This window comes from Rhododendron vialii, chromosome 13a (genome assembly GCF_030253575.1).
Source record: "Rhododendron vialii isolate Sample 1 chromosome 13a, ASM3025357v1".
Taxonomy (NCBI): Eukaryota; Viridiplantae; Streptophyta; class Magnoliopsida; order Ericales; family Ericaceae; genus Rhododendron; species Rhododendron vialii.
Window position 1 is genome coordinate 28,333,706 of NC_080569.1, and position 25,972 is coordinate 28,359,677.

The following is a 25,972-nucleotide window of genomic DNA, read 5'->3' on the forward strand; positions in this document are numbered from 1 at the left end:
CTATTAATATTGTATATTTTAGGGGTAAATGTATAGTTAAAGTATTATTTTTGGAAGCTGATAATGCCAAAACCACTTTTGTTCCTGCCAAAACCCTTTTTGTTTCGGTCAAAACTCGTTCATTGCATGACTTAATTACCCTCTACTACATCACTTGCTTTATGAAAATGCCCATTGAAATCCATAGAATTATTTTATGTTCCTTTTTGTGTTCTTGCACCCATCAAAAACTTCACAGCTTATTCAACGGAGAGATGATTGAGTTGAGGTAAATTAATTATTTTTTTTCCATAACTTTGATAACTCTATCTTGTGTTCTCTTTTTTATTTTCTGGTAGTAATACTTTACTTCCAAATCCGTCCAACATATGCGTAACGGAGTTTTTGTGTGGAGATTAAAGTAATATAACTGAAACTATTATTATTTTTGTTTTGATTCTCTATTTCATCATCTTTTTTTTAAAAATTCCAGATTGTGGTGAGGAAGGTGTGAGAAGAATAGAGCATGCATAATGGAGTTTTTGTGCAAAGACTAGAGTATTATCATTTTTTATGTTTAATTCTTCTAAAATTAGCTTGTGTTTGTTAGATGGGTTGCTCGTGAATTGATGAAAACATGGAATATTGAAACATTGATGTTTAATTTTTGTTTGCTTGTCTTCTAAAATTAGCTCTTGGGTTGCTCGTGAATTGATGGAATTTGCATTTTTGCTTGAAACATAGAACTAGAAAACAGACCTTGCACTTATGCGATTTTTTCAAGAGATATTTTTGTAAAGTAAGTGGTGTAGTAGAGAACAATCAAGTCATGTAATAAAAAAGTTTTGACAGAAACAAAATAGACTTTGGCATTATCAATTCCTTTTTTTTACTCTTCCAGTCCTATCGGGTGTCGATACAAACGACAGTATCATTTCAAAATGTTAGGGTTTTTCACCCACCGCCTCTCAGCCGCTCCGCCTTAAGTTTTGAGGTTCCACTACTGGTAATCAAGCTGCTTCGTTTTGATTTATTGATGGTATGCCAGCAAAACTATGTATGGGATCTCAATTTCTTGTGTTTCTATAGGGTTGCTACAGATTTCCCTTATTAGAGACTTGGAGCAAAGCTTGGTGGCTGATTTTTGGTCATGTTCCTTGTGATGTTTTACTTTCTTTAAGTTTGGTTATTTTTATTGATCATCTTTGTCATGATTTTGTTGTTTTTTCCCCAATTTTTGGTCCTATACGAGGAAATAGTGATTTGGTACTGGGAGAAAATTCTCACGAACTGTATTCTAGCCTTGACTCTATTCGAAAAAAGAACTGTGTTCAAGTTTGAATTCGGTTCGGTTCGGCTCATTTAATTCTAATGAGGCCTAACGAGCCGAGCCCGAGCTTTGGAAATTTTTAATGAGCCGAACTTGAACTCAAATGTTCAGGCTCGAACTGAGCCCGAGCCGAACTCGAGCCTGACCTAGGCGTTAACGAACCTATCCCGAATATCACAAGGTTCGGATCAATTCGGCTCGTTTACACCCCTAGTTACCGGTGAATAATTACTAGTAAACTAGACCCCCCAAAGTTTGAACTACTTTTCTGCTGTCAGTATATTTTAGAAAGCTCAACTATTGGTTCTGGTTGGCTACTGGCTGGTTTACGTAGAAAAATTCGCTTGGTTAAAAGTGATAGATGATGAAGTATTTGAAGTGAATTTCATTAGTGGAAGCGAAAGCACCTAACTAACACGGATTCTTAATGGGTCTTCTCAAGACCTCAGTCCAAATTTGCTGAGCAGAAGATTCTTTCATTTCTCCTGGTAGGGGAATCTTGTTGAATCTCCTGTTCTTGTTTTGTTTCACAGATGCGTTTTGTTCCACTGGTTTTGTGATATTATATGGCAATGAGTAGCTATCAGTCCATCAGGAGTTAATCTGTTGATGATGATGGGGTGGGTCTTTGACAATGAAATCATTTCATCATCAAGGTATTTCTGTAGATTCTTTTGGTATTTGAAAATTATATATGGCACTTGATTTTCTATGGTTGCTTTTACATTTCGAATTCATCATAGTGGAGGGGCATATCGTGACTGGAAAAATGTAAACTTATTTTTTTATAACTAAGTATCTGACTCGATATGCCGACCAATTCAAGAGATTAATTTCACCATCTACTAAAGAGCAACTAATGTTGGAACAAAGCTGTATGGGCTGATCCAACGCGTACGTTCAGGAATTAATTGGTAGCATGAAACTAGGAGTTGAACCTATGGGTGCAGTGAAGTGAAACATGATTTCTCTTACTTCCCTTCTATGATTCTCAATTGCTTGAGTAGTTGAGTTCGATCATCCAAGTCTTTGAGAGGTCTTCTGATTCCTGACTTAGCTATTGAACTGCCTTTCTAACAAGGGGTGGCCCAACCTCATTAGAGGCCTAAGGCAAACATGAGTGTGAGACCTTCAGAAATTGAAGTATTGCATGTCATCAAACATTCTAGTCTAATATATTTTGTGCATTTGAAAACCCTATTTCTTCCTTTTTGTGATGTAAGTTCAGATTACCCAAAAATACTCTCTACCCTGTATAGTTCTAAGTATTTTACATACACGCGAGAGATGGATCTTCTGGAACAATCAAGCATGACAAAAAGATATTTTCTTAGGAGGTATTTTACCTGAATGATGATATTTTATCAATTGAAATAGTTTTTGAAAAATATGAGATTTCTTTCTTCTTCTTTTTTGTGTGTCCCTCTTTATGCATCAGTGAGGTTATCGAGATGTTAGTATATTAGTTATAAGGGGATCAAAGGCTGTCCATAGCCCTGAACCCCAAACCCGTCCCTCGTGGGGCTCGAATTCCGACCTCCACTAGGAGAAAATAAGACAACAAACTGAGCTAGCTTGGTTTTTCGAGTATGAGGTTTCTAAGCTGTTTAAAATTGAGATCTACACAGACTATTCTAGATCTTGTACGTTATTAATATTAATTCAAAACTTTCAATAAACCCTTTTGATTTTGTTGAAGATAGAGAAAAAATGTTACTGGTTACATGTAAATTGACAGATTAGGAAAAAAATATAATACATATATTCGGTTAAAAAAGCCATCAATTATTAAAATTATTTTTCTTAACTAATGTTATCATGTCATCAAATTAATTTTTGTTAGATGTTATCATGTTTCTAAATGGATAAATTGGTCATTTGCACCATTTTTCTATCATCTCCCGCTCATAATTCCCCTTCCATATCCCTCCAACAAACCAAGCATATGCATACCCCCCTACTATATCCCCCAAACAAATCATCTATCATTTATCCTCCTACTATATCCCCCACGAATCCGGCCTACAAACTGGCGTTGGGGTTCACATCCGGGGGTGATTTCACTAGATGATCTCATACACGTGACATAAGACATCCACTATTTCAATTTAAACTAATGAATAATTGAAGATTAATGATGCAGTTAATATTCTTGATAAATCCGATATATTGGAACCCAACACCTTTTTTATTTTTTTTAACCCAGCATTTAGTTCTCACACTTCTGGGATGCACTATTTTTGAGAGAGTGATACCAAGGTTGTGTCCAGTTGGTGTACAATTTACCCCATGCGTCCTAAAGAATTGCCTGTTTCTACAATTGGAAACATTAAAAAAAAAGTCAATATTATGTAGTTTATAATATTTTTCTTTTTGAGCAGCAAGGAAATTGTTATTAATCAGTCGTAACGAATACAAAGACTAAAAGGAGCAAGAGCGAGAATGACATCACAACAAGAGGGAAACATCCCCACAAGCAAGGTTAGCACCCAACCTCCTGATAATCATATGCCACTCGAGCCCCAAAATGATTACAGGGGTGACTAGCAGCCACCCTACGAATCAAAGGGAAACAAAAAGTACAGTAGTAAAGTAAGTGGAAAAGGAACATAGTAGCAGTATCACAAAAAGGATGACATCCAAATTGCAGAACAAGGAACGGTCCTTGTATTGGACTACATCGATATCAGCTTCACATACGCATTCTTGTGTCGACTTGAACTTGCATATATAGCGGCACCAAGGGCAACTGACACTATTAGCAATCTCAGACCACCCCAAAGTAGTGTTCAAAACAATGCAATTAGGAAAACCAGTACCCAATATCACAACTCAAAGCATAGCATCCAAGACAGTTCTAGTCGATGAATGGCTTCAAGTAGCAAGTTCCACAACAGCATTGTCCAATGCAGCAGTAGGATATTTGACAACCCGAACTGTTGATCTCCAAAAATCAAGAAAACTTGTCTTGTTTATTAAGCAACAACAAACTAACACCCCTGATTTCTAAGGCACACAAAAACCAGGACCGACACCTCCCTATGTAGTAATAAATCTCTTATTTTAAAAACTTTATCTAATAGAACAAAGTGAAATTTATCAGACAATTGTATAACAAAATAATAGTAATTACAAACTATAATTATTTTTTAAGAAGTTCAAATAGTGCAAACCAGGGTTTTAAATCACGGTATCAGGAAACATAAAGGAGTCGGTGAAACAGCTGTATGTCAGCCAACATCAGACCGTGCCAGGCCAATACATAGGCAAATAACGGTATTGCAGACCAAAATCCCATTACGTAACACCGATACCATACATAGCAACCTTTATTTAAAACCCTTGTGCAAATGAGCAATTTTTTAGGACAAGGAGTACTTTTCTACGTTGGAACCAACCAAGACTAGCAGAAGAACCGTGAAAAGACCGCTCCTCTGAGTCAAGGGAAAAATTATCCAGTGCCCATAGCTGGTGCACATGGATTCTCAGGCCACTTTTTCACTACCCAATAGCTTGTTTCTCCTCGCCTTCCTATTTTGGCGGCTCTTCTAAGTTCTTCGGTATTGCCTCATTTTTAATCCCTATTGTTGAGCGTGGTCTAACACAACATTCGTAGGGCGAATCAATTCTAAAAAAGCTCTTACCGATATTGGATTGAGCTTATATTTTATGAGGACCCTTAGAAAATCATTTGAAGAAAAATGAGCCATCGGATCATCTCTGAGGGACCCAAAATGGGCCCCACAAAAAATTTCGTGCAGGATATATGTTCAAAGGTCTATGCAAACAGACTTTTTGAAGGCAAGCGATTCCACGTGATTGGTATGAACGCGGCTTCAACTGTATTTGCTATTCTTCTTTAGTGATGTTTGGGGAAATGGACTCGTGAGTCGTGAAATTTTGCTTTTTCTGCGATATTGGGAGCAAAAATGCAAATGTGGGTATGATTAAAAAATTATACAAAGAAGTATGTATGTTGTATTGTTGATTACTGGAATAGCATGCAGTCTAAGAGTTTTTTCATTTGTGAAGTACTTCTCAGCATGATTCTTGATTATGGTGTAATATTTAAGAGTCAATGCCAATCAGAATAAATCAAGGAACCTAATGGTGCTCAAGTCATCCAATGCAAAGGTCAACATGAAAGTGGCCATAATATGAACGAGAGGGAAGAGAAAAAATCAGAGAGTTGAAAAGGCAAAACGAGTAAACCTTATCCTCTTGAGCCTGCTGGAACTTCATGACATACTCCTGTGGTAATTGGCTGTTCCAAATGGTCTTGTAAATCTGCAACTGCAGGAAAACACAGGTGCAAAACCACATAAGCAGGGTAAAAGCATAATTTGGGACTGGCCAAAGCAACGTTTTGGCCGACAAAAGGCAGTAGCAAACAAAGCAACAGTGACTGTAATCCGTGCCTTTGGACGAAAAAGGCAGTGACGAACAAGGGAATTGCAGAAAAATCATGTGCTAAAGGTCAACTTGGAAGTGTTATTACATTCCAATGGAGGCTCTATTGGAAACTATTGGTACAGACTATTTCTGCCAAATATTCACGAGTCTATGCAAAGGCAAACATTTGAATTTCAACTTCAACCTACATTGTGAAAGCAAACCTTCAAGTAATCAAAGAACCAGAAATAAACTTGCAAATAGTAATCAAGATATAATGTCAGCATTACTTCAATCAGACAGGCAACTACTGGAAAATAATGTGGTTGAACAAAATAGTCATGAACCCTGAGAACCAATATTCTAGAAATTAGTGTGGGCATCCCTGTAGGGAGGAGGGGGTGATCGATAATGTTGTATGTGGTGAAAGTTGACAGAACATGTTATATTTTCTCTATGCAATTACCCATTTTGAACTTGGTATAGTCTCAACTTGGGTGGAGGGAAGCAGAGGTGGGTTACTTGACCCCACTCAACTTTCTAAAATTTGTATCATTGTCATAGGTCTACGATTAATTTGTAAATTTGACCCCTTTGAAATTGTAATATTGCCCCTAATATTCTACACATCATGAGATTGCCCCAAATATTCCATCCAAACGGAAGTTAAAAAAAATTGTGCAAATTGTTAAGAATTCATGCCTCGATTGAAAGACGATTAATGGATAAATGATATATTGTTGCGTGCACAATGAAAAGTGTATCTTTAATAACACGTGAAATATTATCATTAACAATTTCCAAAATATTATCGTCAGGGGTTTTGTAGGTAAAATTTTCATGGTTATTAGAAAATAATTTCCCAACGGCTGAATCAAAATATATGTTATCAACAATTTTAAATTAAATTTTGACGAACTAACTCATATTTCTGGCTCCCGCCCCTGGGACTCTCAAGTGCAGTGAAATCATGATATATACACACACACACACACACACACACAAAATAAGGACCTCTCCATTTCTCCCATTTCTCGTTCAAATTTCGTTGATCCGAGCCGCTCAATGTGTTCAAAACGTGATATTAAGAGTACTCGCTTGGAATCAACAAAAAAAATGACCGAAAAGGGCTTCATCCGAGCAGTTTTTATTTGAATCATTCGATAAAAAACAAACAAAAACTGCTCGGATGAAGCCTTTCCGGTCATATTTTTTTTACTGATTTCGCGCGAGTACCCTTAAAATCACATTCTGAACACATTGAGCGGCTTGGATCCTCGAAATTCTATCGGGAAAGGGAGGTCCTTATTTTATTAAGTTAATGTGGTCCTTAAAAGAATGAGACTCTCTCTCTCTCTCTCTCTCTCTCTCTCTCTCTCTCTCTCTCTATATATATATATATATATATATATATATATATATATATACACTCTGGATCCCCTCAGGGATCCCGGACTGAAGGGCTGATGCGGGACTCAATCGTACGCCGTTGGATCTCAGCCAACGGCTGAGATTTTAAAATAGAACTCGCGGGTAAAATGGGGGATTGGGTCGGGTAAAATTATCTCGCGGGTTACGGGTTAGGTCACAAACGGGTTATAGCAACCCCCTTTCCCATTCGTTCCGCAGAGAGAGAGAGAGAGAGACAGAGGAAAGAATGAATGACGAATGCACGAAGAATGAAGAATATCGAACGACGACGAAGAAGAAGACCGAACCGACGGAAGGTATCTCTCTCTCTCTCTCCTCTCTCTCTGGCTCGTTCTCCATCTGTTACTCGATTCTCGATTAGGGTTTTTTTTCGTTGTACTTGATTAAGATCGAACTGGTACAAGGTATCTATCTCTCTCTCTTTAGAGATCTCTCTCTGTATGTGAGTTATGTGCAACTTCTGCTCTGGATTCTACATTTCAACCCCCCAAAAGTTAGGGTTCCGAAATTTGAGTAAGAGTTAGGGTTAGGGTTTATTTAAAAATGCACAAATACGTAATCCATTCTATTTTTAGTTCGTTTTTTTTTTAATTAAAATGGGTTTAATTTGATTAGTCTTTGTCTTGGAGTATTTGTAATTTTTTGTGTTTTGGAGGTTTTTTCTTTTTTTGATTATTCATGTTATGTCCAGGGATCTCAATGTGCTTTCTTTGGAAGAGAACTGGTTCCAGAACTCAGGAAGTTAACTCATCATAGATCTCTGTCAAGAATAAGTCATAGCCCGTTGATAGAAGTTAAAATTCACTCATTGATCCTTACATTTGTACCATTAAGTTTGTTTTTGTGCTGTCATCAACCTCTTCTCTTGCTCACCATGTGTTTTCTTTGTTATAATTTCTGCTATAGGAGGTCAAGTTTTTCCAAAGCCATGGATTCTTCAAATGCAACGATGCCTAGGTACAAGATTAGGGTATGTGGTTGCAACCTCCAACGCCTCATGTGGGATCTCAGGAATCAATGGCAGGTTCACCAACCGTTGCTCTGTTACCAATAGCTATCCACAGAATTCTGAGAGGATGTTTTGGAGAGGACAAATGGTTAGGCTTAGTAGTTCACTTAGCAATCCAAAGATGCATTATGTTGGCAATCCACAAACTGTGTTTTTCATTGGACATGGCAAATGTAATATGTTAGATTTTAAATATTCTGGCATACTTTGAACAATGTGAGCCTGTTGAATATGGATGTATCCATGATGATTTTTGTAAGTTGGATCCTGGCATATGGTTTTGTAAATTAGATCCTGGAAATGACTTTTGTGAACTCATGTTTTGTGCAATCTTAAAGGGTTGGTATTTGGTAATCTGCTGCCTCTATTTTATGGTTTCTGTGCAATCTTTTGTTCCATGGTGTTTGGTAATCTGCAATTGCAATTTTTTTGTGAATGGTGTTGGGTAGTCTGTAGTTGGCGTTGTTCCTGGCGTCTGTAATGTGCTTCCTCTGTTTCTTGGTATGTGGCATGGGTATTGTAAGCTCATGTTTATGAAAAATGTTCCATGTTTTTGTCCTAATCTGCTATCTCTGTTTGCCTGAACATTTGCTATAAGTGTGTGTTTGTGGGCAACAACCTGATCAAGACCACCAATAGTAAGAGAATGCAGATAAGTCTCCAAATCTCTATCTAATTTGACAATTTCCAAAGAGAAACCAGAACTTACAGCTTTCTTGGAATTGAGCCATGGATGAGAACCGTGCTGGACATATCCAATTCATTCCAATAGTTACACATTATGTACCAGTGTGCAGTCATGTGGATTGGCGGACTTACTGGTGTGTGGCTTCAAGATTTGAGGAGAGATTTATGGAGAAAAATAAAATAGGCATTATCAAGGGCATTTTGCAGATCCCATCACAAAATTACAATCCCATTATGAAATTCTGATTGGTCAAGTATTTCTTTACAAAATTCCACTAACTTCTTTACAACAAATACAAAAATAAAATGAACATCCCATTGCAAAGGACATAACAGAATTCCAGATAGTACCTTCTTTACAAAATTCCACTAACTTTCAACAATACAAAAAAATAAACTAGAGTACAAGCACAATACATCCCATACATAAGAAATCAATGTACAAGGTGTTGTATGTCGAACTTTACAATTGTATGCTCCTAACTAATCCAGGGTCATCAAAGAGTTCCAAGCAAGCAATGCAGCCCCAACAGCAGACTCCACCTGAAGAATCAAAAGGGAATTCTTGATTGGTTAATCCATGGCAAAAACTTAACATGACATGAGGACAAAAAAAAAAACTAGTCACTGAAAAGGGGAAATTGGGAAAGAATGCCAACCTTTGGTCTAATTGGACTAGCCTTGGGATATAGGCAGTAACTTCTTTACCTATATCCCACTTCTTATTAGCTTCAAGCACACCACCAACCATCACAACTGGGAAAGAGCCAAAAAAGAACAAAATTGGGGCAATGCTTCAAACACGCCACAATCCAACTTTAACTGTCAAAAAAGAACAAAATAACATCAAAGTATGGTTTCAGCTCCAACGACAACAAGAGAATAAATTGGGGCAATGCATGCAGCTCATCTTATACTTTGCACATCTGAAGGGTTTTTTTGTGTTCCAGATTCTCAATGGTGCTGGTTCTCCGCAAAAACAAAAAATCCAAAAATCGGAATCACCACTTCCATTGTTACCCAAAGTACTTCCTTCAATGACATGGGATATGGATAGAGGGAGGAGGATTCAAGTATAGAAATCTCAACACCTACATTCAAAAAAAGGATAACCAATAGTCGAAATGAGAAGTTGAACAGCAAGACATTTAGAAATTAGCTAAATTTTTTTTTTTATATAAAAAATGGATTTTGTATTATCGAAATCAAGCCCTAGGCCAAATGAGATCGTCAATCAGTTCGTGCTTCACAAATGAAGACCTGAATATTTCGAAGCCCTAAATAAATCTTGCAGAAAAACACAAAATAATCTCGTTCGAAGCCCTAAAAATGCAAAAAACAGGTTCGAAGAGGGAAAGAGAGATACCTGGTTCGTCTTCGTTCTTCGTTCTTCTTCTCTGGTTCAATCTTCTTCTTCTTCTTCTTCTTCTTCTTCGTTCTTCGTCGATCTGGTTAAAAACAAGGGAAAAAAAACTAATTTGCAGTCCGATTGAGAGAGATACAAGCCAGAGATTCGAGAGAGAAATATACCTGGTGTGGGTTTGCTTCGATCTTCTTCTCCAGATCGATCTTGTTCTTGTTCGTCATCTGCGTCTGGTTCGTTTTCTTCTTCTTCTTCACTCTCTCTCTTGGTGGTCTCGTACAAAAGCAGTAAAAATGCAAGGAGTCCGGGTGAGATAGGGTTTTGTTATAACCCGGATCCTATAGTTTTTACCCGACCCAACCCCCATTTTACCCGCGAGTTCTATTTTAAAATCTCAGCCGTTGGCTGAGATCCAACGGCGTACGATTGAGTCCCGCACCAGGCCTTCAGTCCGGGATCCCTGAGGGGATCCGGAGTGTATATATATATAATATTCAGAAGACTTCTGAGGATTCATCAAAATGGAACACAAAACATGAGAAAATCGAGGCTTCAACAACTGATGTAAGATTCATGGGTAGGACTAAAAGAGAAGTGGTTGCAGATATCAAGGTGCCGTTACGCCAAAAAAAAAGGAAGATGAACCCGACTCTTGGACATATATCCGTAGCAGAAACCAGTACAACAGTTAAGTACCACCTAGTCATTAACAGCCTCGGAAACTTTTGTCTCTGTCTTTTCTTTCTTTCTGGTGAGGCTATTCCTAAGTAGAGTAAACAAAGAAGAAAGGAAAAACAATGCATGAATATTGATTTCTACAAAAAGAGACAACGCTTACCTCCCATTAGTAGACTGGAATCCACAGAGTCTGCTCAGAAGGAACTGAACCAGGTAAACGTGGTTGAGTAAGGTGGTTATCCAAAGCATTACGAAACTCAACTGGGCCCATCGAAAGTTCGTTCCGAGATGCACTCGACCTCTTATTTTCTTTAAAGGTCAAAAGTGATTTGCCATCATACCCGACAACTTGGTTCCAGGAGTATCAACGTATACTTGCGGCAACAAAATTTTACTCATACTTTCTAATTATGAGCTTCTCGTTTTCCACCACCCATTTTCCACTTCATGTAGTCATGTTAGTTTGAAGAAACAAGTCCATCAGACATCAGCAAATAAACTGGCTCATGATTCACAATATGACAATAGTTCCCATCAAACATTGCGATTAGGGATGGGTATTTACTACAATCAATAATATTAACCCGGCGCCAAAAAAAAAAGAACGAGTCCTAGTGTACGAAACAATGGCATTATCTGGTTACGGAATGACAAAGATACATGCATGCACGGGCACAGACACGAGCCAAAAACACATCAAATATCTAGGTTATGTTAGACGCTTAGACTTTATCCATCGCTCATCTAAGCCACCCAAGCTTGGTTAATAAAAGCTAGAGGCTACTCCACCTATTGCCAATTGGTTCTAGGTTCGAACCCTCCAAGAAATCTAATAGGGATCTACTTCGAGATTTCTATAAAGAACATAGGATGGATTCTTCAATGGGTAGAAGAAGGAAGGAGCTTCAACCAACTTGCCTGAAGCACAAACGCAGATGCAATCACACACACACGGAGAGAGTTGACTAATGAAGTTAAAAGAGGGGCTCACAGGGACAGAGAGAACGGATGAATAAACCAGAGACATGCTGACATCCCCAAGGCCCATGAAGGAAGGATCCACTCTCTTCTATTTGGAGACTTTTAGCTTCACCTTCTTCTTCAACTACTTCGAGGTTTTTAGGTTCCGATTCTTCCTGAACTATCAGTACCTTCTGCTCCGGACTCAATGCTCTTCCCTTCCAAAGTGCCATGATAGTCCTGTTAAGGATCATGACAGTTGAGTCACAACAAGAAACAATAGTATATTATTTTCAGGGTATCAAACCATAGGAATCATCAAAAGCCACTCATTAGTAATGACTGCTCTTAATGTTTCCAAGATGATCCCAACCTATATATTGTCATCAAATTAGTATGTATATATAGGAATACAGAGTTCAGGCTGAAATCAGCAACGAAAATATCAGCAAATGTGATGCTTCAAGCGCTGAACCTAGGAACTTATTAATGTATTACAATACCCATGTACAGGGACACAAAGATGGTCTAAAAAAATCGTTTCTGTTAGGGATTCAAACAACTCCTTTCTACAATCTACTCGTAGAGAAGGAAACATGATTGCAATTATCAATAGCTTATGTGCTGAACAAATGAGCACGTATGACATGAGAACACAAATATTGTTACGTGACAAAGAAAGTTTACATATACAGTTATTTTATTCCTATTAGCCAAATTTACAAATCCATTTCGGAAGCACTTTGACTTTTGAAAACGCTGGGTAGCCAAGTCAGTCCCAAGGTAGGGAATAAGCAGTTATGCCAAAAGATGCGGTCAAGACACAGAGAACCGTAGTGAAAACAGGAGTAACATAAACAGAAAGTGACTGGAAAGATTAAAAAATATATAGAAACTATAAAACTTTAGCAAAGAAGTAAACAGTAAATATGACGGACACTGAACTTCAAAAACAGAAGAGATACACAAAAGTTCTTAGCATCAAAACACCGGGTTCTGCTCCCTTCCACACTCCCATCTCTCCTTACTCATTCCATAGCCCACCTTGTGAACAAATTGTATTTTGTCCTATAACATGAACGGCAAGTAAAAAATTAAACATGAACTTATCAAGCAATGTGCACTTTTTTGTGAACTTGTTTATCAAAATTTTAAGCTTATTTTTTTGGGGAAATTGCCAAAAAGTGAGAAGAGGGGCAAAAAATTCTCAATTCATGGACCACTTTTTCTCAAACTTATCTAGATATGAAAAGGAGAAAAGTAATTTCCAAAACATGGAGAGGGCCACCTAAAATGACTACTATGCCCCCTCAATGAAACAAACCCTAAAATCAGTTCACTTTTCCCCTTTTCCATTAGTACGCATCCCACCCACCCACTCACCTCTGTGTGTGTGTGTGTGAAAAACTAGTGCATTCATCTTCCATTTGTGTCCTGACCGTTTCTTGGGATTTTATCTGTTGCGTTTAACCCATCAAGAAGGGTCCATGATTCTTAACCTGCACTCTCGGCCATGGCTTCTTGAGATCCCCTTCTTCTCCTAAACCCATGTTATCAAACCATAAAGTCCAATCTTTTCTATTCGCTGAGGAAATTAGATACTTGCTCTTCCAACTGCTCTGCATTTGTAAGATAATGACTTGTAAAGCCCACCCTCAAAATGAGGATTTGGGATTGGATCGTGGTGTTATCGATTTTCTTGTGCTTATTATTCGCATCTGGGTCGTTCTCAATTGATGATTTCCGTAGACCGTAAGTGGTTTCTTGAACCCTGTGAAGACCGTAGGTGGGTCGGAGGATGGCCTACGGCGGATGAAAGGTGTTTGGTAGGGATGCAATGTTGTTTTGCTGAAAATGGATTTCTCTTTCTAGAATGGGGAAAATGAATTTCTCTTTTTAGTTGCTCCTTGTATCAAAATATATTATTTCACAGGAGTTGTTCCTTGTATCAAAATATGTTTCTCCTTATTTCACAAAAGTTGCTTCTTGTATCAAAATATGTTGCTCCTTATTTCACAGAAGTTGCCTTTGAATCTGGGTTTGCGAATGAGATTTTTAGAACTTCAAAGGGTATATTGCCCCCAATAGAATTTGAGTGGTGGTGGTGGGAGATGGGTTTTTTAAAAAACGTAAGTATTGCTCCATCAGTCACATAATGTTGCACCTTGAGAGAGTGAATTGTTTTGGCACCATCAGTCACATAATGTTGCTCCATCAGGAGGTGTTTTCTATAAAATTTAAAGTTAAGGGTATTTTTGTCTCCAACACCCATGTCTTGGGAATTATTCTTCTCCTTCCCATGACTAGGCAATTCCAAAAAAGTGGTTCATGAGTTGGGCATTATTTGCCCCAATAACCACTAAACCCGAATAACCCCTGAACCCGAATAACCCCTATTTTTTTTTGTAGAGGTATCCTATGTAGCGGACTTTACAATATAAATGGCTTGGATCATAGTTTTGGGCTCGAGAAGGGGCCGAAAGTGGGGGTATGGAGGGGAGCTCAAAACACCTAGGGGAACAAAACTGTAAGGATATTGATTTCCAAATGAAAAAAAAACATATCGTAAATGGAATTGTTCATCGACATGAAAAGATCCAAATGTACCAAAATGATCAGACTTCTAGTAATGAGAAAAAATCCATTTTGATTGAATTAGAGCTACGAAACTTAGGACAACATAGAGTCTCAGCATGACTAGAATACAATACAATTGCTGATACTAGAGTCAAGAAGAGTTGATAACATAGTTGAAATAGCCATTTTAGGGAAGCAAGACAAATAACAGTAACTCGAAGGCACTTGATGATGCCCATTCATCTGCAGGCTTCATTACTAGGAATACCCCACCAGGGTTTCAAGGATTAGTTCTCCAGCGGTCTAGAGTTGATTTCTTGGAGTACTCCTCCATTAGTAGGGAATGCTTGCTGGTACAGAGTTTTTAAATGATAATTAGCTGGAAGAGTTATTAGTGACAGAGAACAACAGCAAAAGTCCAATTCCTAGTAACGTTAGAGTTGCTTAGTTTGTTCTCCCTTTAGCCTGGTCATGGTGTTCTCTGGCCCCTCCTCCTATTGTTTAGCTGCGGTGTTTTGCAGTTTATTCTCCACCTACTAAAAGGTGTCTGCTATATCTTTCAGATTTTATGAGATAAAAAAGTATCAAGCTTATTCATGTGTCGGTTTTTATAGTTTATCCTTCAGGTACTGAGATAGACATTTGTTTCATGATTTGGTTAGTTTGACTTTTAGTAGCCTAGCCTATCAGGGTGTCAGAGAAATATGCATTCATTATGTTACATGTTCTCCCAGTTGTTGCACAATCTGTTCAAGAGCGTAATCTGGCACATGATGGAAGATTTTCTTATGTACCTGTGGGCTATGTTACCTTGGCTACGTACGAGTATGGGTGTGAAAGTGCATCCATGTTGCACCTCGCAAGACCCTCAATCTTAGATAATGAGGATATGTATCCAAAAGTTAGCTATCTGGGTCTTAGATTTATTACAATATACTATTTTAATCTTTTGTGTATGCTCATTTAATTATTTCAAAATGCATTTGACACTAAAAAATATTTGGGAGAAAAGGGTGGTTCTATAACTAAACGAAACAGTGGCAAAAGCAATAAAAATCAAAATGTTCAGCAATCTATTAGGACCAAGAAAAACAAAGTTTGGATAGTGTGCACTTGGTAGTACCTGTTTGCAACATTGAAGGATACAAAAGACTGGAAATGGAACTTTAGCCTGCCTTCTTGATCTCGTGTCTTTGCACCATGCATTGCATCCACACCTCTGCCAGGCCTTAAAGTCATGACAACAATTGGACTACCCATTGATGATAAAGTAGGAGCAACCACTTGAATATCTTCTATGTCCTCCCACAAAAAATAGATGTTGGTCTTGTGTCCAAATAGATCTGCATGGAAACCTATTATTCTTGCTTATAAGAATAGGCGGCCCTGTGCATGAACAATCAAACTGTAATGAGATAGATATCATTTATGTAATCCACATCAGACAGATCAAATCTTAAGGCAAACATGAAAAACCAATATTGCAATAAAAAAATATACAACAGAGCTCCAACAGTACCTGCACAGGCATTTTGCGTTTCAGGTGACTAGTAAAATCATTGATGAGAAATTCCTCTGGTGGAAGCCCAAAGAGTTTCTGAAATGCTGAATTTGTTTGAGGAGATTGAAGTCTTATCTACAGAAGTTTCCAATTAAAGTAATAAGTAACCAATGGAACTCTAAAGGCTCCAAAGATGAAATCAACTGGGAAAGTGAATTTCCAGGACAGATCAGGTCCGACTTACCTTCTTTCCCACCTCCTTCTCCACCTTAGTTAAATACTCTTTAACAACATTGCTTCCTCTAGTATTGTCCAAGAAAATTCTTAAATGCAGCTTCGACTGACATGCCTGAGCTAACTTTCCTTGAAGAGGAACCCAAACATCGGCTAAATCTGACGTTGAAATGACAAACTCAATCAGCATGCCCCAGGGATGTAGGCTCGTCAAAAGGTCCATCAAAATCAAAAACTTCCACATCCACCATAGATGGGGGTTCATCCATTGCATCAAATTCAAATATTTCTGCAGTCCAATGACGTTGAAATGACAAACTCAATCAAATAAAGGCATGTGTGATAGAGACTTAAGTAGGTATAGATTTTGACATAATATGGCCAAAGTTTGCACAGTTGCAGCTTTTATAAATGACAGAACTATGAGCTCCAAACGAAGTTGATTGAGATGTTGACTTTAAGGTAAATCAATTCACCATTCCACTGAGGATCAGATTTCTGGAATTTGATTGAGCTGGTCCTAAATTCTCATTACAAGTAAAGACCACATGCGGATCACAATGTCCACTTGAATATCGAATCAACAGCTGCCACATTGCTTCCTTCAAACGTTAGCAACCATCCATCCCCTTGTGCTTTAAATCCATGGTCAGTGGCTAAATTTAGACAGAAAAACAAGGTGAATTCCATCAGAATAAGTAGGAAAACCAGAACATTAAGAAGACAGGTGAAAATGTGAGCATTACCCTTTTGTGTTCTACCTGCTTGAAGCATGAAATCAACTCCAGCACCCGTTCGCCTTGAAGAAGCAAGACCCCACACACGATTACTTCACCAATTGAATCTGGCAAGTCTAACCCAAGAAACTCGAGACCTTGGATCATGCTAGGCGCTGCTAGCCAGATGTGCACAAGCACATAGACATCCCCCAAAAAATGGTAGATAACATGGTAAAATTAGCAAAATACTGAGCTGCCAGCTTCCAATCCGACTGTGGCTCCCCCTGTAGAGTAGCCAAAACCTGTTCCTTATTGGAAGCAATGTCCTTGGCATCAACCGTCTTCAATTGCTGTTATAATGAATTGATGTAGTGCTCAAAACTTTCTTTCAGACCTCCTCGGGTTCCACCTTCTATCATACCTTTCATCATAGTACTCTGCAGAAAATTTGTTCTTCAGAATACAACTAATCGCGAAGACTGTTCTCCTGATGGCAGCTCAGGCTCGGGGGTAATGCAGTAAAGCAATTCCGTCTTAAAGGTACTTCCATATAGAACATCTGGAGCGCTGACACTTGCTAGAACTGGAAACTTTGTGTGCCTATTACTATGTGCGTGTAGGATTCTAATCCTATCTGAGTCTGGTGTGCTTTCTGTCTCATCACTTGTGTAATGATGATCAATTATAAAAGTCTCATTATATCTTCAAACATAATTCCTATAAACACAAAGACACAGATAGGAAGAGCATGGAAGCTGTCTGATGAACATCCTCATGGAATTTGTGTAGAGTATAAACAGAACCAGGTGACACATAATACTAAAAACAGAAATAGTAATAAAATCATTTACTTAAAAAAAAATAGTAAGAACAGAAATAAAGAGGTGATCTAATGCGGTTGTACTATCATCTATAAAATGCAATTCGAAATAAAGTTATTTTGTTGTCCATGCATTGCCCCATTCCACAATCCCATATTAGAAACCAACCCAGTTAGCCTCGTGAACTCCAAAGAGTCCAAACACATCCGAATTTAAACAAGTAACTTAGACAATCAATGGTTCTTAAAGGAAAAGTAATCACTTGAACCAAACAACAAGGAAATGCACTCATTTCACTAGACTAGTTAGCAGCTCGTGCTAGCACGAGGTGTCTCATGCCTGTTATTGGAAGTAGGTTTTATATATTTGCAACACTTTGAAGTCATGGCCAAGCTAATTACACAAAAGGGATTGGTGAGTCTGCTGTGGAGGGTGCCTTCGCTCCACGCTTCTTCGGGGTGTTAGGGCCTAGATTCTGGCTTGATGCTTGCCGATAAGGAATTGTGTCGAAGACAGAGTGCACATTGAACACACATTGGGTAATTGCTCCATACGTGTACATGGATGCCTTTAGGATGAGAACCCATTTTTTGGGAGTGGATAGCTTCTGAATCATTTCAACTGACAGATTACCCTGTGCAATGTTTTATGTTAGTTGGTTGTGCTGTGTTTAATCTAGGCAGGTTAATGTAGTGAGGAGAAGGTGTTATATAACGTACATCGGTTGTATTGTTGACCATTTCTACTGCAGTGATGTCGTAAAGCTGTTCTGCCTTTTCTGCAAATACAGTGGCAGGGATGGATCCAGTTTGATCTGCTATCTCCACATTGAATTTGAGCCTGCAAATACTTTACATTTAATGAGAGGTTGTTTGGGCTAAAACTCTGAACATGAGCATGAATTGAATAGCATGTATAGATCCTAGGAGGGTTGTTCTTGTAGCAGCCTAGGTGTCGGTAAAGCCTCAGTCTAGTCTAGTGATCCATCAATAAGTTTTTCTCTACTCAAGTATCAACAATAGAGCAAAAATAAAGTGCACAGGTTATAAAGAGCCCTCCAACTCCCCCTACTGCTAATTGTGGCCAGTCCATGATTATCTTCTTTTTACGTAAGGTGCACAAAGGTCATCATCGACAATAACAAAAACCTTTCAAACTTGCCAATAATAACTCACATGGGTATGACAAAAGGAGCAAAAAAGGGGGGTTAGCAGGAACCAGCTGCATACAGTGAGCAAGCAGAGCTTGACCCTTTGTATGCAATATGCATCCACATCTAGACTCAATCACTCACCAGAAAAAGGTGCAAAGGATGGAAGTGGGAAACCTAATTTCCAAAGGTTTCCACCGAAAGTCATCTCAGTTGCTAGCTATTAACCTCAAATGTGATACTACTATGCAATCCATGATGCTATGAATGGTCAAAGAAAGCGGTGGTGGTTGAAAGTTCCACCAATAGGAAAACTCATCATTACAACAAAATCCATTGTGATGTGATAAAACCTTCGCATGCAGTCATCTTTATGCTAAGAGCATGTTAAATACATATTTATAGAACCACGACACAGTAGATTTCCAGCAGCAATAATCGATTAGCTAAGATATTCCTACAAACACCAACCAACCTAAAATAGATACACACCAAGTCAAGACGTTTGTGGAAAACTCATACCAATTGTGATTTTCCAAAATGGCTAAGTTACACTAAAGCTGCTGATCAAAAAAAAAAACTTATGCTAAAGCCTATTAGTTGCCGACAACACTGGATGGGCAGAGAGGTCTACTTGCTGCCAAACTACAATCATGGATCATGTGCAAGTCACTGCATCAGACGTAATGCTCAGTCTGATTTGATTTGGTTTGGCTAATTACCCAGTAACCCGTATGGCATTCCACAAACCTACAGATGCAAAATCCTTTAGCATTAGACCTGACACCTACAGATGCCTTTGCTAAACAACTTCCTGTTGCATCATGTACCTATTCATTTAATAAGGTTGGGTACGAAGAAATAAGGAAAAGGCAAGACATAGATAATGCATGCCAATTGTCCAACCAATTACTTTATCTCTGAAATTATGACTATACATCAATCACTTTGAATATCCATCATCATATTATTACATCGGGAAAGAACATGCGAAGTGTGCCTGAAGGGAGCTCAGCCAGAGGCACAGGATCTAATTGATATCCAAAAGGAGGGCTGCATTATCTTTGTCCTCTACATGAATATGCAACTTATAAGAACCACCGATATAATCTGTTTCCAAACTCTAACTTGAGCAGGTAATGGTCAGACCAAAGCGATCAGAGAGGCTGAAATGATATACAAAAGTTCCATGACTTGAATGTTTTGCAACATAAGCAAACAGATATAATGCATGAGTGCTCATTCATACCAATACAGAACAGAAGGAAAAATGGTGGATGGGACTGAGTCACAAAAGCAACTTCTTGTTTTTTTGGAAAAAGATTATCCTAATAAAAGGATAAGAATAAAAGGATAAACAGAACCCTAGATTCATGGCATGAAGTGAATTGTTCTAGATAGCGAAATTTGTTACCTGGGCAATGGTGGCACTTTTTGGTCACAATAGTTACACCAGAAGCTGCCATCACCATATGCATCAGTGGCTCTATTGCAATTCGAGCAAGACAAGTAGTAAAAATTATGATTGAAGTCAACCACTTGAACAGTGGCTTGTACGGTTGGATATTCAGGCTGGCTTGAATGGTGCATGAAGAGAAAGAATGAGATTGTAGCTATGTTTAAGAATGGATGTGCTGATATATTGCAGTTAAAGTGAATTATGCTATTGTTAGAGACTAATTACCTCAGTTACCGATGTTGGTAAATCGACAATTGAGATGATATCATCAGCAGTAGGCTTCTTTTGAGCAGCTCTTTGCAGATTTGTTGCTGGAAGATTGTTGATTTTTTCAGCATTTGCGATGCACCTTGAGGGGTTAGGAAAAAGAGTGAAATAAATAGGGAAACAATTTGATTGAATTTATTTTGTTTGGATATATAGTTCTTACCATTTGCGGAGTGCTATTGCTTCTGGAAAGGATGGATTGAATATGAAAGCAGATAGACCACGTGTGGCTAGGCTTCCAACTATTTTTTGTGGTTAGAATGCAACAGTCAGAATTTGGAACTGAGCATAAGGCCTAGCAGGAAGTAAATACTACTGAATAATGTAACTTTTATGCATTCATGTGGACAAGGGGGAAAATATTTTGTGGATAAACTCAACCTACAAAGGCTTAAGACTAAACTCATACGGCAATGGCCAAACCTGCTCTTATGATCAGATTAGGTGAGCTGATGCAGGCACAAGCCTCAGAAAAGCAGAATTAGATAGTGAAACCCTCAACTTAAATTTTTTGAAAGTTTCAAAGTAAGTCTAGGCAATTGTAGTTTAGAGTTCAGAGTAAATAATGCACAGATGAAGTACAATACAATTTATTGAGAAAAAATAAGAAGATTGATCCTTGATATGCAAATACATTATTGAGTTTAGGCGTTGGGATCGTGTGTCGAGCTTGAGCCCAAGTTTGATAGGTCATTCTGGTATATTTTTTTATGAGGTGAGGCTGAGCATATGGAAGCTTGAGTTGGCTTGGTTTGTTTGAAACTCTACTCACAGATAAGGCATTTCTGCAGTCAATATGCTACAGATGAAGTAGATTGGCAGGTAGGCATTGAGCATAAAAGCACAAATACAGAGGTTGCAAACTCGTGAAGCCAAAGGATGTATAACAAATAAGATTAACGTAGGGCATATGTTGTGAATATGTTCCATTACTCTTGTCCGAAAAATAGTCATAATTGGTTCAAGTACTGAGCATGCAACGTAGGTATTAAAACATTTATAAAAGTTCCCATGTAGCATAGATGGTGTCAAAATTTAGTCGGGAAGCATAGGATCCAGTTGGCTTTGACTCTTATTTGACTCTTATTGAGAATTCTCTAAGGGAAAAGCATAAAAATTCATTGTCTTGTTCTTTTTGAGATTGACTTTCAGTCTGAATGAAGAAATAAAGACAGGGTTTTCTCAGTCCGGGAAGAAGAAGATAGGTTGAAGATTGTATTCCATGGAGGAAAAATAATGGCTAAAAGGAGGTTAAAGAAGGAGGAAAAAAGAAACTGGATGATTAATTGAACAAACTATATTTAATATCTTGAGATAGCCTCGCCAAAACTGAACTTAAAAGAAAGAAAAGAAGATACTTTGAAGTGGTAATTATTCCGAAAAGGTAGCACCCTAGGAGATACACAGATGGTTTGTAGTGAAATAGTAAGCTTCTTATTTAGCGAAGAAGAGGATAATATGATATGTGGCCAAAAATTCTATCTCAAAGCAAGAGAACTGAAATAATATGACCATGAAACTCTATACCGTTCACAAACAAACTGCTCAACACATCTTTGAAAAAAAAAACAAGAAGCTAAGCCCAATCGGAAATTATTTGGCGCTGAACAGTTCCACTTGCAGATTCCACAAGCAACTTTGAAATTACAGCAATAATATGTAAAAGCTCCACAATTTACTTCCAGGGTGTTAGCTTAAGCAATTGCTTGAAACAAGATACTTGGACGGAAGTTTAAACTGTGGTTGGAGCATAAAGAAGAGTGAATTTATTGTAGTATGTTGATAGCTTCAGGCGCATACCAATTGCAACAGGAAATGGACCTTGTATTTTTTGGAATTCTTCGGCCTCATATTCACTAAACTGATCCCAGAGGGAAATTGTAGTAGGGACCATGCTGTATGTACAAGAGTACAGTGAAAAATGTCTTTTATATTCTTATATATATTACACTGTTCATGTTTGTTTAGAGTTTTTGTTAGTATATTTTCGAGACTGAATGCATAAAATATGCGCTGGTTGTATGAGTTTTACCTTGCATCTATGACTCGCAGATCAACTACGTATGATGAATTTGGCTTCCTGCGTGGACCAACGTTCAAAACAGTGAACAAAATATCTGCATAGAGTTTGGATTATTCATACTTTAGCATTGATGTTGTACGAAGTTTTGAATGATAAGCATAGAGATTACCTATTTTCGCATCAGTCCGTTCAAAAGAAGAGTAACCAATTGGTCGGTGGCCGTAGGTTTTTCGGTTTCTTTTAGTTGATAGTACGAGAGTATCAAAATTTATGAGCCTCGGGAGACCTTACAGTAGAACATCAGAAACCCTCTAATGATGCCCACCAAAAAAAATTCCTATATCCATTTTGGTGGGTCGGGAAAACTAACATGAATCACTTAGGATTGACATGCATGAATATTTCAACCAGCAGAAGCAAAATAACTCATTAAAGTTCTGCAAACCATGCAATATTTAAATTTTCACACCAGCAGAAGCAAAATAACTCATTAAAGTTCTGCAATCCATGCAAGACATAAATTTTCACACAAGCGCGAAACACAAACAAGTAGACAGCAGAAAGAACAGAGAAAGTAAAAGACAGGTTAGAGTACGTGGCTACGTGCAGAAATTTGTTGGAGCATTTGCTTAGTTGCACCTTGCCCATTGCAATACGTGTGTAGAGTGTTTGCCGTTGATATCTAGTTTATAGTTGCATCGCAACTCCTCACATGGTAGCCCATGGCAGGAACAGTTGTACGCCTTTCTGCACAGTACATGCACAGTTTTACAAAAATCAACCCAAACTACTTTCAGTATACACTTAAAAAGTTTATGACCTAACATCATATGCATATTTGAAGTACTAATTGAAGCCCCCGCCCTCTCTCTCTAAAATTTCTCTGTTCAAAAGAAAAAGTTTATGACCTGCTTCTGGGCACAATTACATTCTCTTTCTATCTCCCAAGTGAGACTGATAAGAGCCATAGCCATAGCAAAGAAGTGATGGTATATCCACCTATAATAGCATAAAAATGGCGCACTTAAATATCATTGTTGCACATATATCAATCAAAAGGGAGGTCAGATAAGAGAAAAAAAAGAATCCACTGCATTTTCACATTGTCTTGGAAGTTCTTAGGTGATTAGACGAACAAACAGAATAAGGCCTCTATCAATCAAATAATGCTGCTGCCTGCCGGTGATATTAAGGAGGTTGATGGCCCCTCCCAAATCAAAAAAGAAAGCATGGTATATGTTAAATAAAAAATTCGACATACAAAACTTTACTGGAATTAGATTGTATTTGGCACATTTAAGCATCAATCTACTCTACGACAATGGAAGAAACGAAATCTAAATCAAAATAGTTGAAGTGATGAAGGATAAGGACAGGCATTTAAACACAAAGTGTAACAAAAATGATGCCAAAAATATCCACTTTTACCATGAGCGAATACCACTTCAATTCAGTCTAAGTATATTCTCTCGCAAAGCCAAACCCGTATAGAGAAATAACAACCAGGCCTGAAAAGGCATGCTTAGAAACAAAACAAAAATATGGTACCAAAATAAACAACAATAAATAAATAAACAAAATTCCCAAATAGTTAATAGGAAAATGTGACAAAAAAGTTTCATATGGTACTAAATTTTTTAAAATTTTCAGGCACGTTCAAAAGATACACTTTTCAATGGTGCGGAAAATTTCAAAAAATTACCATCGATGATTAGAAGAAAAACGAAGGCAATTGCAAATATCAATGAAAAGACTGAACCTTACTGCAAAAATTAGACAAAAAAACAAGCAATAGAAAACCATCTTACCCCATTCTTCACTTCCACCGCATGCTCCTCATCGATATGACAACAGATTCCAACGACATCGTAATCCTCCGCACAGAACGGGAACATGAACTCCAGCCTCGATGACTCCTCCCCGTCAACCTCATCGCACACATCTGCGCGCACGCACACACACACACACCCCTATAATATGAGTATGTTTTTGTTAAAAATCAAACAATCAAAAAAAAAAACAGTGTAGTGAGAGAAACCCATATTAGGGTAGTTTGTGTTCAAGGATGTATAATTCGACCTCATATCAATAAATTGTTGCTTGAGTTTTCATTTTCATCTCTACATTCTTCTATCAGTGGTATCAGAGCCGTAAAGGCTAACCAAAAACCTAGAACTCCATTTTTTCCAGACGGGGAATAGAAATACTATTACGCCCAGAAAATTGCACGCAGTATCCCGCAAAATATCCGCGAGCACCTAAACACAAAGATATTGAAATCGTGACAGACATAGGACGACCGACAGCAGCGAGTGCATCATACATGGCCTTCGCTTTGTGCAAAAATTCTGTGGTGGGCATATCACCTTGTTTGAGACTCTGAAGTTTCATATGAATCTGCAAAATCCACACGTTGGAGGCGGAACCAAGTGAGGACTCAAGAACAATCCAAATTTCATTGGAAGTGTTGAGCCCAACAAGTGACACAGATTCTTCTGATAATGAGGCAATTAAAATACTCATTAGGAGTTGATCTTGGTCAATCCAAGATTTAAAAGCAGGATTTTCGACTTCAAGATTTTCCTGTTTTAGTTTTGCCAGAGGACACGGATTAGAGCCATCGAGAAAGCCAAGAAGACCTTGACTCCAAAGAAATGGCATAAGTTGGGTTTTCCAATATTGGACGACAAAATCACAATAATCGATCTACAAATCTGTTCACACCGTCTACAAAATGTGATCGATCTACGAAACATGATCGATCTACAAATCTATTCACACCATGTGCGCAAGACAAAAGGAGAAGACAAACTGGACAGGGGAAAACGACGTTAACCCTAAAGGGAAAGAATCTAACCTGGTGTGACCACCCTGAACCGCCAACACTACCGGAATAATCGATCGGCTTGCTCCCGCAGCAAACCCACAAACGTTGTTCTCTCTTGACTGTCCAGAAGCATCTGTTTTGGGCGAGAGGTGAGAGACGCGATAGCTATACAAGCAAATCACGAAGACTACGGCGAAGAACCCCCCAATATCGCCTCACCATCCGTCGCCTCGGCTTCTTGTTCTTCCGTTCTTTTGTCGGTGTCCAAGACACTCTCTCTCTCTCTCTCTCTCTCTCTCTCTCTCTCTCTCTCTCTCTCTCTCTCTCTCTCATCCAGACGAAGGAAAGGACGACACTACCCTCGAGGACAAAACCAGTGGCTCCCCAATCAAGGGGCACAATTGGGAAAATTGGACAAATTGTGGCAAGCGTTCCAATTGCTTCTACTCCCTTAGTTTTAAACCTTTAGAAAAAGCAAGTACCAATGTAAGGAGGGAAAAAAGATCAAGCCAACAAGTACAACAATCAGGAAGAAAAAGGACAGATATTAACAATAGAGACCTAC

At 38.2% G+C, this 25,972-nt stretch overlaps 2 protein-coding genes, 1 long non-coding RNA gene and 1 pseudogene across 9 annotated transcripts; 2 read left to right on the forward strand and 2 right to left on the reverse strand.

Moving 5' to 3' along the window:
- Positions 1-897: 897 nt before the first annotated feature.
- Positions 898-2,150, forward strand: LOC131313152 (uncharacterized). Its single transcript, XR_009196085.1, has 2 exons — positions 898-985; positions 1,843-2,150. It is a non-coding gene; the product is annotated as an uncharacterized LOC131313152 (long non-coding RNA).
- Positions 2,151-7,320: 5,170 nt separating this feature from the next.
- LOC131313155 (uncharacterized) lies at positions 7,321-8,495 on the forward strand. Of its 3 annotated transcripts, XR_009196086.1 has the most exons (3): positions 7,321-7,428; positions 7,824-7,925; positions 8,039-8,495. XR_009196086.1 is itself a non-coding variant. In XM_058341299.1 (2 exons), exons 1-2 carry the CDS (start codon positions 7,359-7,361, stop codon positions 8,350-8,352), a joined length of 384 nt encoding a protein of 127 aa, XP_058197282.1. In that variant the 5' UTR covers positions 7,327-7,358; the 3' UTR covers positions 8,353-8,495. The 3 variants fall into 3 exon arrangements, 2 of the variants coding, with proteins under 2 accessions (XP_058197282.1, XP_058197281.1); XM_058341299.1 differs by lacking the exon at positions 7,824-7,925 and having other exon boundaries at positions 7,327-7,428; XM_058341298.1 differs by having other exon boundaries at positions 7,329-7,428; positions 7,824-8,495.
- Positions 8,496-9,173: 678 nt separating this feature from the next.
- LOC131314081 (C2 and GRAM domain-containing protein At1g03370-like) lies at positions 9,174-17,887 on the reverse strand (annotated as a pseudogene).
- Positions 17,888-18,000: 113 nt separating this feature from the next.
- Positions 18,001-24,549, reverse strand: LOC131313154 (replication protein A 70 kDa DNA-binding subunit B-like). 5 transcript variants are annotated; one of them, XM_058341297.1, is made up of 9 exons: positions 24,389-24,549; positions 23,509-23,579; positions 23,220-23,327; positions 22,590-22,637; positions 20,721-20,799; positions 20,516-20,639; positions 20,246-20,403; positions 18,401-18,521; positions 18,001-18,315 (listed from the first exon to the last, which is right to left on the reverse strand). In XM_058341297.1, exons 4-9 carry the CDS (start codon positions 22,594-22,596, stop codon positions 18,079-18,081), a joined length of 726 nt encoding a protein of 241 aa, XP_058197280.1. In that variant the 5' UTR covers positions 22,597-22,637; positions 23,220-23,327; positions 23,509-23,579; positions 24,389-24,549; the 3' UTR covers positions 18,001-18,078. The 5 variants fall into 5 exon arrangements, with proteins under 5 accessions (XP_058197280.1, XP_058197278.1, XP_058197279.1 ...); XM_058341295.1 differs by having other exon boundaries at positions 23,184-23,327; XM_058341296.1 differs by lacking the exon at positions 23,509-23,579 and having other exon boundaries at positions 23,184-23,323.
- Between the last annotated feature and the right edge of the window lie 1,423 nt (positions 24,550-25,972).

Bases quoted from the DNA above. Each gene is read 5' to 3' on its own strand.
- LOC131313155 (XM_058341298.1), top strand. From the start codon at position 7,363: ATGACGAATGCACGAAGAATGAAGAATATCGAACGACGACGAAGAAGA. The intron at 7,429-7,823 runs GTATCTCTCTCT...TGTTATGTCCAG, and splicing joins GAAGACCGAACCGACGGAAG to GGATCTCAATGTGCTTTCTT.
- LOC131313154 (XM_058341296.1), bottom strand. The intron at 20,640-20,720 runs GTAAGAACTATA...TAACCCCTCAAG, and splicing joins GCAATAGCACTCCGCAAATG to GTGCATCGCAAATGCTGAAA. The intron at 20,404-20,515 runs GTAATTAGTCTC...CATTCAAGCCAG, and splicing joins TACCAACATCGGTAACTGAG to CCTGAATATCCAACCGTACA.